Below are 12,872 nucleotides of genomic sequence, written 5' to 3' on the forward strand. Positions count from 1 at the left end.
GGGGACCAATGCAGGGTTTCCGAGAACCAGGACAGGACACTCCTAGAAAGGGCAGAAACAACGATCTGGGCCAATTGAAACTGCAGGGGTTAAAGTCTTCCCGGCTTCCGTTTCTTTTGACGGATTGTGGAGTAGAAACGGGGAAGGATTTCTTCGGTATGGCGTCTTCCGCTCTGAAGAAGGACAAAGTATACACATAGCAGCGGGCCTCATAGCCGGCATTTGCCCTCCATGATTTCCCCGCACTCAACTGAATTATTCTCCACCATTCCTATGGGGCTACCATGGGAGTATCACGGATCCCAGATGTACACAAGTGGCTCACAGGTTAAGCCTTCGACTCGGAAGGGGCCTGGAGGCATCTTTGTATATCATCTCCGTTGGGCATCACTTGCTGATGTGTATATTCTTTGCGCCATGAGCTGGTTATGATTCAAGACCAGTCTATCCGGTGATCGAGGCATAGTTAGTTAGAGCATTCAATTCATCAAGAAAGTTTACAAAGCCGTAATATGAGCAGATGCGCAAATGCGCAAATATCCACCGATTCACAACCTGACAAGCCGCAGTCCAGAAGAGTTTCCAGGAGATTTACTGTACCCGAGGTTTTGGCGACTGCCCCGCACTAACCTTATTGGGACATGAATCACCTGGCTGGTGACAATGACAACGAGTTTGTCACCTTCACAACTCGCGAGTGACTTGTCACAATTGCATCATTCTGACGAGCTCGTATCACGTCAACGTCTTTTGGATCTCTCCAGCTTGCTGCAACTTACATAAATTCCGAAAATTCACCAGTGCTTCGAGGCCAGGTCGATCTCCCACCAAAAATCACAACATGGACACTCCTGTCTGGCAGCTTGAACCTGGTGACAATGACATTCAGTCTCTAAAGGAGTCGAACGAGAGACTTCGACGTGCCCTCTGCTCCATGGAAAGAAAATACATCCGCACTAAAGAAGCTCTCGATGCAGCCACCAATCTCCTAGGACACAACAAAAGTCCGTTTCCATTCTTGCAACTTCCTCGTGAGATACGTGACCAAATCTATCTTTTGGCGCTTCAAGCAGAAAAACCGATCAGGATTGAGCCACAAGAACTTCAACATCTCAGTTTGGATGACGACCGTCGAAAGCCTGCCACCCCCAGTTTGCTGTACCTGAACAGGCAGATCAGTCAAGAAGCCGCCGAGATTCTCTATTCCAAAAACGAACTCTCCGTTACTGGACCGGGAGAGCTTCTTCGATTCCAACAACAAGTCGGTAGCCGAAACAAGGACTTAGTTCGCGTACTGAAGATCAGGATGTTCATCTACCAGGATATGGCGTGTATTCAGGATCCAGCCTATATTGCTTCATACGATTTCAAGCCGGTTCCGTCGCACTGGGAAAAGGCTCTGTCTCAGTTGGAAATGAAGGGGATCAAAACCTTGAAGGTCAAGATTATGGACTGTGTTGAGCATGGCGATGGTCTTGCAGTGATGTCGCCAGTGCTTCAACGCTCAATTGTGCACTTCTTCAGAGAAAGTCCAGATAAACCACGAGAGCGCTCTCCAAAGTTAGGGCTAAAGGGATTTCGAGATTCTGAAAAGGGAAAATTCCCGGAACATCTTGATACCTTCACTTATGAAACCTTTTGATCCACCTTGCCATACCGTCCTCATCGAGAAACCGATGTCAAGAGTACAACATTCGCATCTCGGGTTTCATTCTATTGAGGCTTTGATTCCAGTATGGCATTCGAAGCATCTTTCAGCCGAGTCTCTGTCGTCTGAAACACAGCAGGAATCCCGGTTTCTCTGAAATCACAACCCTCTCGAATCATCTTAGCGACTCCTTGGGCAGCTAGCAATATCAAAGGCATTCCATGACCATTGAATCCTGCACAAACAAATTGATTTGGCTTGCCTGGTATCGAACCAACATGTGGCATCAGATCAGTCGTGTATCCCATGATGCCCGTCCATGCCATATCCAGCTTCGCGCCCGAATTTTCCCATCCTCGATACGTTTTCTGCATCATATCGTCCTTGAAGTAGTCAACGGCTGGCTCAATCAACGTCGCGTCATCAGTGATATTATACCACTGCTTCGTATCATCCCAAAACATCTTTCGGCCTCCACCTACGATAATACTGCCATCTGTGCGTGGGATCTGATAATCATACAATCCTGGACCGTGCCTTATACTGTGTGTATTCGGCAGATAAGGGGCTGTGGTACCTTCTGGAACGCTGATACGAGTGCATATTCCCCGTACTGGAATAATCCTGGAAGAATATTCTGGAGCAAGGGAAGAGGTGTACGCATTGGTGGCCAGAACAACAGTCTTTGCTAGGAGGATCCCTCGCTGCGTTCTCACAGAGTAGAATCCATCTTTCGATGGTGTTTCTGAAATGGAGAGAACGGGTGTATTGGTCTGCAGATTGACGCCCCGGCCAACGGCTCGTTGGAGAAGGTGCATCACCATCTTGTATGGCCTGGTGGCGTAAGCTCACAATCCTTACAATATTCAAGGGAGCTCACCAAATATGTCCGGCCGTGAAACTGAATGCCCCTTTCGCTCCAATTACACCCGATAATGCTTCAGCATTTTTCCCTGCTGCATAGTGTACATCCCGCGTAGAAGGCTCTCCGCTTGCAATCAATTGATCAAACTCGGCTTTACACTTATCTGCATGTGCTTGGTCTAGGCAGGTGTCTACGGCTCTAGTCAAGTGGAATTCGCAATCGATGTTCTCTCTCTCGACGAGATCTTTTACTGCGAAGACTTGTGATGATTCAAACTTGGCGATTTCTGTGGCCATCTCGTCACCAAACATCTTCTTACTAATGGATCGAGAGTATTAGTAATGCCAGATCTGGGCCGTTTCAGGAACTGGGTAGAATATGCCTGTGGAAATCTTGGAACATGCTCAAGACAGAACTTGAACCCCCGGGCTCCTCTAACACCTACTATTTAGGGACTAGAATAAGTTAGAATCAGTATCAATTGAGTTGCCCAGAAGTGTGGCTTACTGTTGAAATAGACATCAGGCTTCAAATGACCCCCTACAATTCCCCAGAATGTCAGTCAATTTCGTTGTAATGAAATTTCCTTCCAGAAACTGAGAATAAAGACAATTACCATTTCTCCCGGTAGCTCCTGAGCAAGCCTCTCTGGCCTCCAAAATCACAATCGATTTCCCTGCAGCGTCATTCTCGTCCAGTAAATAGTGCACCATTGAAGCACCTGTGTACCCCGCACCTATAACAACGATTTCACATTTCTCAGGCAATTCAGGCGTACTTCGATGAGAATCCAGAGGATGAAGTTGTGTTCGCCAGAATGGAATGGTGGCATTTGCTACTGGGTACGGGAAGGGTGGGTTTTCTGATGTCGATTTTAGAGATGGACGTGTGAGGGTTTTCTGGATGGCTGCGAGGCGGGCTTTCGCTGTGCCGGATTTTGAAGATGCCATGTTGAAAAATTTAGCGATCTGAAGGATGCTAATTTTGGGGAGCTTCAAGGAATTTATGAAGGTATGAGATTGTAGCAGGAGTATTTTGTATCTCCTTAATGGGTCCGAAAGTGGGGTGGAGAGCTCCGAGATGTCGGGTCAGGTACAGTCTCAGTCAGAACAGTGGGATGTGGGGGAGAGTGGCACTAAGTTGCAGTGAGCGGGCTGCTCTGCAGGGTTGCCATTTCAGTGGTACAGGCTGTACATGGCGAGGGCCCACTGCGCAGCGGGTTGTGCACTCGATTTATGGGGTAGTTCTATTGTCGGAGCTCATCATGGATCAACTCCGAAATCTCAAAGACATCTCTTCTTTGTCATTGTCTTGTCATGCTGAATTATCCTGAACGATGTGTTTTCCCTTATACCATTGTATATACACTGCATTATTTGTTACTGGCTCTTGAACATTTGTATCGGTTCATGTAATGCGGGCAACAAACTTCATTTGGTCCAGGAGTCATGGCATAATGCAGCAACCTCAATCGAAGTATACAAGTGTATCCAGGTAGGATATTACAAGCTGGATTGAGCTGAGTTTCAAGCCAGGTTGAAGGCGCTAAGAGATTAGATTCAAGAAGTCAGGAAGTCAAGAAGATCTCGAAGAGATCAAGAAATTGAAATTGAAAGCGAAATCGAGAAGTTATATCAAGATCAATTAAAGAAAGCAAGAAGTTACAAATGTACAGGTGAATATTTCTCGCCACATTTCACTCTTTAAATATCATTTTTCTGCGACCCAATCTGCTGGTATTATAAACGAAATCTAGATGGCAATGTGTGCCAATTTAATGCAACTGAAAGAAGGAAGTTCATGCAGACATGTACGGCATCTCGACCATTCCTTTTCCACAGATCTAGTACAAGTGTTGAAGGATTCTAGCTAGAGTAGACTTGAAGTCTGCTTGCTGCCGAGCAGTATTGCAGTTTCTCCCCTGGGCAAGCCAAGACCTGACACTGGCTATCATCAACAACAGGAGCAGCAGCGGATATGGTATTTGAGCAATAGCATTGAGTTCCGAATTGCAGACCGGCAAGCAAGTAGCCCTTGGTCGAGCATGTACTGGTGCACACATCCACAGTCATCCCTGTGGTGTTGGTAAATGTGTAACCTGTCATGGCTCGAGCATTCGTCAATTCCGTGTAGCATGCAGTGTAGTTGTAAGGCCCACTGCTTCTTGGAATGGTCGGAGGAATGTACGCCGTGTTCTTATAGACATTCAGACGTTTAGACCCACCACAGAATTGAGACTTGTCGCCTGGGCATGCGGAAGTGCATCCTATCTGACCAAGAGATCCACCATTCTTAACTGCAAGGCCGCAGAAGCAGATTCCTAGATTTTCGAGCCCGGCAAGCGGGTAGTTCTTGGACTCGCAGAAGTCCTTGCACATACCAACGGTCATCGCAGTCGTATTTGTTAATGTAGCCCCGGAGATTGCACGAGCAGTTGTAGTGTCGTTCATGCAGCCAAGATAATTCCATGTATCTGGGGATGCTGTGGCTGAAGGTGTACTGGAGCCGGTCGTAGACACTAGTGTACTTGATGGCCTAGTGCTGCTCGAACTTGAGGAGGTTGGAACTGAACTGGACCGAGATGAGCTGGATGTTGACTGGGTCGAGCTGGATATTGACTGAGAAGAAGAAGACGATGATGTGGATGTCATTAACAGTGATGACGAGCTTGTAGAGCTTATAGTACTCAGAACACTAGACGAGGGCAAACTTGTTGCTGGAACAGAGCTAGATGACCGAGACGTAGTTAAGGGTACAACGGTGGAACTCGATGAGCTTGACGGTTGTAGAGAGCTTGACAGACTCGAGAGACCCGACGAAGGGGATATTGAGGGTAGCGCGGTGGAGGAACTGGATGCCGCCAGAGTGCTCAAAGAGCTTGAAAATGACACCACCGACGATGTGCCTGAGACGAGTGAAACTGAGTCTTTGGTATAAAGGGTCAAGCCGCTTAGTCCGCCGCAAGTCTCGGCAGCATTTCCTGGACAAGGATAGTTGCACCTGCCATCAGTGGCATTGGTACTTATTGCAGCGAGTGTGTCTCCACAGAAGCATTCACTACCTGGGAAGAACATTAGTAACAATTTATAAAGACCGGAATTTACGCTTACCGTATTCCACCCCAAAAAATCTATAGTCCACACACGTCGATGCACACAAGTCAAGGGTCATGGATCCAGATGCAAGATACTTGCCGAAAAGAGTGCGATCATCATTGACGTCAGTTGCACAGTACAGATAATTAAAATCGTTGATATAGGCGGGTGTTGGCCCAGTTGCCGTTGGTCGAGCTGACGCGGAAGAGGTTGCCGAGGTGGAGGACTTCGAAGTAACAGAGCTCACAGAACTCGACAAAGTTAAGCTCACTGATGCCGTGGCCGAAAACAAGGTCGTGGATAGTAGGACAGATGAGCTGCTGGAGGAGCTTCCAGGAAGTGTTTCGTTCGAGTAAAGGGTAAGGCCCCCAGAGCCGCCACAGATCTCCATTTTGTTTCCGAGACATGGCATCTTGCATCTCCCATCGGTGGCAATGAAACTACCGAAACTCAATTGATTCGAGCAGTAACATTCGGAAGCACTGTACATTGGTCAATTTTGCTCAAGCGAAGTGGTTTAGGTAGATATTGATTAGGACTTACTATTCAACTCCGAAATATCTGTCATAGAATAAATTAGCTTTGAATTCAATCATGATTAAGAGGAGGATCAATTGAAATCAGGCGCAGAACTCTATACCGTTCTGATTTTAACAGCGGAGTAACTAACCTGTAACCCGTACAATTTCCAGCACAATTCTCTAAAGTCATATCGGGCTTTGCAATGTATTTACCGACCATAGTACGCTTAGTTGTGTTGTCACTGCGGCAATGTTGATATGTGAATCTAGTAGGGCATATATTAGCAACTCGAGTTATAGACCAATCTCAGAGTGAACATAAAACGGCGCCAGAAGCATCGACACACTAGGAGGGAGAAGGAAAGAAACTCTCAAATACTTACTCGTTGATGACCGCAGGTATTGAAGGCGTGGGAGTGGAGGATTTTGTTGACGAAGTCGATGTACGGCTAGCCAAAGCTGTTGAAGTTGATACCGCGACAACAGAACTTGAGCTGGAGCTTGAGCTGAGAGTTGGGACTTTGTAAATGTTCATGCCGTATGACCCTCCACATGTCTGAGTTGTGTCCCCTTTGCAAGGCATATTGCAACGGCCGTCCGTTGCAAGTGCTGAGGTAGAACCGAAATTATTTCCGCAATAGCATTCAACTGAATACTCCACTCCAAAGTAGGCAAAACCCTGGCAGAAGGCCGAGCACATCGAAAGCGTCAGAGCCTGATCAGTGTACGCGCCACCAATAAGTGTGCGTTCGGTGACGTCGTTGTCAGTCCAACAGCCCATGGACGTGAATGGATTTGAAGTACCAGTAGGAGCACTTGTTGAGACAGAGGTGCTTTTTGTGGAAGCGATACTGGGGGTGACGGTCGAGACGCGACTAGACAACGAGCTAGTGCTGACTGTTGAGCTCGAGCTAATGGGATTGTAGCTGTATATATTCATTCCGTAGCTTCCCCCGCAGGTCTGGGCTGAATTACCACCGCACGGCATATTGCACCTTCCATCTGTAGTAAGAACACTGGAGTCGACAATTGCAGGCCCGCACTAGAACGGTTAGTAATCTCATTGGGTTCAGGGAAGGTTGACTTACATAACATTCTACGCCATATTCCACCCCAAAGAAGCCAAAATTCTTGCATTTCAAAGCACACATCTCAATTGTCTGACCTGGATCAGGGAATGCCGCCCCGACTAATGTTCTCTGGGTTACATCATTGTCACTGTAGCAGCCCAAAGATGTGTATCCGCCAGAGACCGGTGTGACGGTTGGTCCAACGGTGACCGAAGTCGAGGATGGCTTTGCCGTGGAACCTGAAGGCGAGGAACTTGAGGAGGGTAGGACTGTGCTGTTCTTCAAATAGAGCGACAGACGACTTCCAGCACCTGTATCCGAATTAGTAAATATCTCAGACAGATCTCGCTCAGGACTAACCGCAAAACTGCGAGCTATTGCCAGCACAGTTCATGCTACAATCAGCATCTGGTTTCAGCACAGACGAAGCTGCTAAAGTATTTGCGCAGTAGCATTCATTTGCATATTCAACTCCAAAATAATTGAAACCCTGGCAGAACGAGGCACCTAATCACGGAAAAGTCAGCATATACTCCATTACTTTGTCTCAGGTGCACTTTTAGGAGTCAACATACACGTATCCAAAGATATGGTGGCTCCAGCAGTCTGTTTACCAACCAGACTTCTCGCAGTTTGTGAATCCGAATAACATCCAGCATAGTTGTATGCTCCAATAGTCTTAGGTCGTTGAGGGCCGAGTCCAGAGGTGCCGAGGATTGTACCATTCTGTGGGAAATATCTTGATGAATCGTAATATAGTGAAATGAAACCATTGACGCCTCCACAAGCCTCATTTGACGATCCACCACATGTGTAGGCGCACTGGGAATCTAGACCTTTGAGAGTTGGGCTTGGAATGACGTTTCCAACCCAGCATTCTGTCATGTATTCTGTGCCTGCAAATACAACACCAGCAGCCAGAGCCTGAGATTGACACCAGCCGTTCGTCAGGCTTGCGTTGTTGATTTGTTTTGGCTCTAGTCGCACATTGTTGACGTAGTCCTGGTAGCATCCGAGATATTTGTAAAGTGACTGTCCAGAAGATGTCAATGGTCCAGTCTTTTTGGACGTCACAACACCATTGAACGTTATGACGTGAACGCCAAATGTTTGATCGTCTGTATTCAGAGTCCAAGCACCACTGTATGTGACATCATCTGCGTTCAGAATCGCTGCTCCAGGAGAGAACAGGATAGAAGCGATGGCAGACTTCCCCGGCAGGATGGTCTGACCCTCGTAGAAGTCAGTAGAAGGGTTGGTTGCACCAAGCTCGGCTCCTTCGAGAGGCTTTGATTTTGTAACAGTCAAAACGGATCCACCATTGTTGGTCAAGCGAAGCTGAATTGTTTGGGCAGTCAAGCCTCCAGATGGAGCGAAGTTGACCTGAGGTATGCAACCAGTCACGAGATCGGTGCAGTGGGGAATCGTGACCCAACCACCTTCGTTTGTAGAATACTCGAGAAGAGCAACAGGATTTGTAGCGGCAGATCCAGTGAACAGAGTGTACGCGGTGTTACCGTTGGTGTAGAATTTCACAATTGAGGAGTAGGTGCCAGTGATCTATTGAGGGTTAGCGAAGCTACTCATTTCCCGAAATTAATATCTTACGTTGGTATTGAAATTTGCATTCACAGTCATTGTGCTTCCCGCTGGAATGACTTGGCCGATTGATGGCAAAGTCGTCGAGGTAAAGTACCCAGGGCCATCAAGGAACATCTTACCATTGACTGTTGTTAGATTGTGGAAGACGGCATTCGGAGAATTCACTGCATCGCTTGTCCAGACCATACCAAGAACTGTCATGTCACTCAAGCCCACATTACTGAGAATGAAAGTGGCATCGCTTCCAGATTCAGAGTTGGCTGAGCCAACAACGACTCCGGCAAAATCAACTTGGAGAGGATTGACTGTAATGAATGGTGCAGCGCTGATTGCAGTTCCGGTCAGACTGATAGGCTGCTGGGGAGCGAATCCCGCCTTCCCATTCGTAGTTGAGATCCAAACAGAGGAAGTCTGAACACCGGGGGTCACAGAGGGAGAGGAGGTACTGCCAGTGAGGATGAGTGCTGTTAGGTTAAAAGTTACTGATAAATGAATTAGCATGTGCATTCTGAGATACTCTTTCGGCATGAACCTACCAGGGAAGCTGAAGGTGGCTCCAAGGGCAAGAGGTCCTGTTGGTAGACTGGAGTTCGACACTTGGAAAACAGGCTTATTGGTAGCAAACCCATTCAGTTTGGTGATTGCAATGTTGGTCTTGCACGTCACAATCAAGGTCTTTGTGTCACCAATTGCGACCTGTCCAAAATCAATAGGGGTATTGCAGGTCATTGGTAGAGCGACAGGGGATCCGTAAGCCTTGGAACGAGTTAGCAGTAGACAAACCCTTCATAAATTCACTTACAAGAATCTTTCCATTCGAGGTCGAGAGATAATACCTTCCATCCCCAAATGCAGGACGCTGAAACTTGGCTACCGCTGGCGTGGGTGGAAGTGTAAGCTTTGTCAACTGGCCATTGGAAGGGACCGCATTGTACGCTCGAAGTCCTGCATCTGGATCTACGACCCACAAGATCGCAGTTCCTGGCTGTCCTTTGTAGGTTGTAATCGTTGCTGAACCAGTACCGACACGGCCAGCAGATACATCCGCGGACTGAGCAACCAACGTGAATGCTGGGCTGCCAGTTGAAGTCTTTCCGAAGCTGTACACGAGAGTAGGGTATCCATTAGGAGTGATATACATGTAGCCGCCCTCCAATGGGTAGGATCCAGGATTACCAAAGACGGGGCCGCTACCTATTTGATGTCAATTGAAAATTGACAAAGAGTTATTTGCAGCCTACCTGGCATTGTGATCGTCTGAAGGATGGCATCTGTTCCACCTGTTCCTAGTTTATAACCTCCCAGATTGTCCGCATTGAGCACATAACAGACTCCATTCTTCCCCACAGTAACAGCAATCCGGGCAACGCCATTTCCATTAAAAGTATTCGGGTCCAGAAGAGCAACACCACCAGATCCAAGATCTCGATCGGCATTATCCAGGGCTGAATATGTATATGGCTCGAAGTAGTCAGACTGAGTTACGACGCCCGTAGTAGGATTGACAGCCATATTCACAACAGCTTCGTTCATGGTGTTCAGCTTTAGTCGACCAGAAGCTGGCTGTCCTTGATTCTGAGCTCCTTTCTGACCATTTCCTGTGGCGAAGAAAATACGCCCGGCTTGATCGGACGCGATAGCAGAACCACCCATCCAGATCGCAGCACCACCTCCACCACCCTTGTATTCTTCGCCACCTGGGGCTGGAGAGCCAGGGCCGCCGACAGTTGCGAATGCCGTCATCAACTTGCCAGTATTTGTTTGCATACCAACAACCCATCCAGTGAAATTGTATCTCCTACTGTCAGCGGGGCTTGAAAACAAAGAGGCATTGGTTTACATACTGGTCACAATGTCCACCGAAACCCGCAAAGACAATACCATTCACAATATTCAATGCAGGCCTTTGCAGCACAGTTCCACCGGTGAAGATTCGGCTCACATCATTGTCGGCTACAATTGTCAGCTCTGAACAGAGCATTTTGACAGAACTGGTTTACCTGGTGTTCCCTGAATGCTCTTTGGAAACCCCGCCCTCTCTTTAAGAGTGACAGCATCAATGGCATGGAATCGATATGCACCATTTTGAAACCCTTTGACAGTACTAAGATAACTCTTGGCCCAGAAGTAGACAGTATCGGTGGCAGGATCGATAACCGGTGTACCAGTAACACCAATAGTTCCACTGATATCATTACACTGTCCCAGGTCGGAAACAGCAAATGGGCCTTCTCCTTCCAGTCCTAGGTCGCGAGTTGCAAGTAGCGTACCGTTCACAGCATCTAGAGCGTAGATTCTGTTCTGTTCGGAGAAGGAGAGAACAGTCTGACGTCCAGTAGTCGAAGGTGTGAAAACGAGAGGCTTGGCATAGAACTGTTCGGATGCGCCAGTGGGTGTAGAATACGACCAGATCTGACCGAATCCTCCACTGGAAATGATGCTGGGATCCATATTATGGTTTGGAAGATATCCTGCCTGTGCGGGATCTATGGATGGTCAGAATGCCCAAGCACTTCAAGTAGATAGAATTTTGGCAGCAACTAACCTGCATCCATCAGAGAGTCCGTATCAGCAACCGCACGAACATTGCTCACAAGCCGTGAGGCTAGAGCCACCACAGTCCACGAGAACCTCATACTTTCGATTATATTACAGAGCACCAACGCTCAAAGCACAACGAAGAATGAACGAGTGTAAGGTTGGGAAGACCCAAGAGTAAAGACTGACTGAAAGGCTTCAATGATTCAAGTAAAGACTGTGTGGAGAGAGATCATCAACAGCTACAGGGTACTAATCCGGTACAGAATCCGCAGCTCCTCTACTAGCCAGGCCAAGTCACCCTGCGCAATTCAATAGGCGGCATGTAAGCTCAGCATTCAAAAAGGATCTGGGCAACGACACGGCCACAGCGAGATTTCTTGACGGAAGGCAGTCTAGAGCTGTGACTATCGACTTCGATAATATTGAATTGATTCAGACTCAAACAGTCACCACCCAGAACGCATGTGGTGGCGTGAAGGACTCTAAGCTGAAAGAACAAACGTGGGATGAGTATCAACTTGAGAGTCGAGAATCACTGCTTACAGCGGCACTGGACTTGATGAGTCCCCTGTAGGCAGGGGCCGTCAGGCCTGGCCGGGATCAGTGTCTGTGACAGGCGGTACGCTAGAACGGGTCGTGCAAGGTCGGAGTGCAGTGTTCTTCCGAATGCCAAATCAAAAAGAAGTGAGACCCAGGACACGTCGCGGGCTGGCTCTTGCTGGCTGCCCCCTGTGACTTGCAGGAGGCTCGTGGCGGCAGGATGGCCGAATCGAGCCTCCAATTCTTCGCCCGCATAATATAACGCAGATTGGGCACACTCATGCGTACCAAGTCCAACAACAGCTGATCCGACCGCATGGAGATGACCTGTTTGGCAATTGATGTGCTCAAGGGTTAGCGAGTCCTTGTATTTTGGTAGGGAAGTTCACGATCCTCACAGGGAAGGAGATAGGGCCCGTGGGCCTCCATTCCGCGCGCGACGACAGCAAAGTCCTCAGCTCCTGGCCAGATCGCCATACCCTGGATTTGGTCACACTGCCGTACCCGGTATCTTGCGTAAAGAGCATTGCAGCCAAGCGATACGTGGTTCAAACGTATCTTGACGAGTGACAGGTCACGTCTGAGAATGGGTGTGATGAAGTTTCTCGCTTTTGGCTCTGACCACATGCACCAAGCCACTTGGGGTGGTTTTAGCGCACTCGGTCACATCACGTGATCCAGAACACTGGTAGACACCTGGCAGGAGGAGCTTCATTGGGACTTTGTGGCGGGCTACCAATGAAAGAAAAGGGAATACGCAGCTGGTGAAAGTGATTATTTTTGGATAACTTGACAGGGCTCATGTTGCATGATCCGAAGATAGGAGCCTCCCAATCCCTTGGTCTGAATGCCGACTACCGAGGTGAGGCCTGGGAATATGAACATGCACTTTGATGAAGTGTGGATTAGGCTTGTACAGCTCTTCCTCGTTAGGTTGCTACATATGACTGGTTTCTATAGCCTGTATTCGTCTTGAAAACAAATTGTGAG

At 48.0% G+C, this 12,872-nt stretch overlaps 3 protein-coding genes across 4 annotated transcripts; 1 reads left to right on the forward strand and 2 right to left on the reverse strand.

Moving 5' to 3' along the window:
* Positions 1-41: 41 nt before the first annotated feature.
* On the reverse strand, positions 42-3,934 carry ONS95_013151 (uncharacterized protein). The gene is made up of 5 exons (XM_058506786.1): positions 3,130-3,934; positions 3,021-3,053; positions 2,959-2,968; positions 2,529-2,831; positions 42-2,482 (listed from the first exon to the last, which is right to left on the reverse strand). The coding sequence occupies exons 1-5, from the start codon at positions 3,461-3,463 to the stop codon at positions 1,714-1,716; spliced, it is 1,449 nt and encodes a 482-aa protein (XP_058357515.1). The 5' UTR covers positions 3,464-3,934; the 3' UTR covers positions 42-1,713.
* On the forward strand, positions 842-1,642 carry ONS95_013150 (uncharacterized protein; the record flags this gene model as incomplete). Its single annotated transcript, XM_058506785.1, has 1 exon — positions 842-1,642. One exon carries the CDS (start codon positions 842-844, stop codon positions 1,640-1,642), a length of 801 nt encoding a protein of 266 aa, XP_058357516.1.
* A 200-nt stretch (positions 3,935-4,134) lies between the features above and the next one.
* On the reverse strand, positions 4,135-12,830 carry ONS95_013153 (uncharacterized protein). 2 transcript variants are annotated; one of them, XM_058506787.1, is made up of 15 exons: positions 11,347-12,830; positions 10,802-11,287; positions 10,646-10,754; positions 10,043-10,596; positions 9,604-9,995; positions 9,338-9,557; positions 8,808-9,283; positions 7,775-8,759; positions 7,560-7,706; positions 7,218-7,510; positions 6,513-7,171; positions 6,279-6,395; positions 6,152-6,169; positions 5,624-6,090; positions 4,135-5,574 (listed from the first exon to the last, which is right to left on the reverse strand). In XM_058506787.1, the coding sequence occupies exons 1-15, from the start codon at positions 11,435-11,437 to the stop codon at positions 4,379-4,381; spliced, it is 6,210 nt and encodes a 2,069-aa protein (XP_058357517.1). In that variant the 5' UTR covers positions 11,438-12,830; the 3' UTR covers positions 4,135-4,378. The 2 variants fall into 2 exon arrangements, with proteins under 2 accessions (XP_058357517.1, XP_058357518.1); XM_058506788.1 differs by having other exon boundaries at positions 4,136-5,574; positions 10,646-11,287; positions 11,347-11,370.
* Between the last annotated feature and the right edge of the window lie 42 nt (positions 12,831-12,872).

This window comes from Cadophora gregata (genome assembly GCF_030347475.1).
Source record: "Cadophora gregata isolate MNR1 chromosome Unknown scaffold_7, whole genome shotgun sequence".
In the NCBI taxonomy this organism is placed as follows: domain Eukaryota; kingdom Fungi; phylum Ascomycota; class Leotiomycetes; order Helotiales; family Ploettnerulaceae; genus Cadophora; species Cadophora gregata.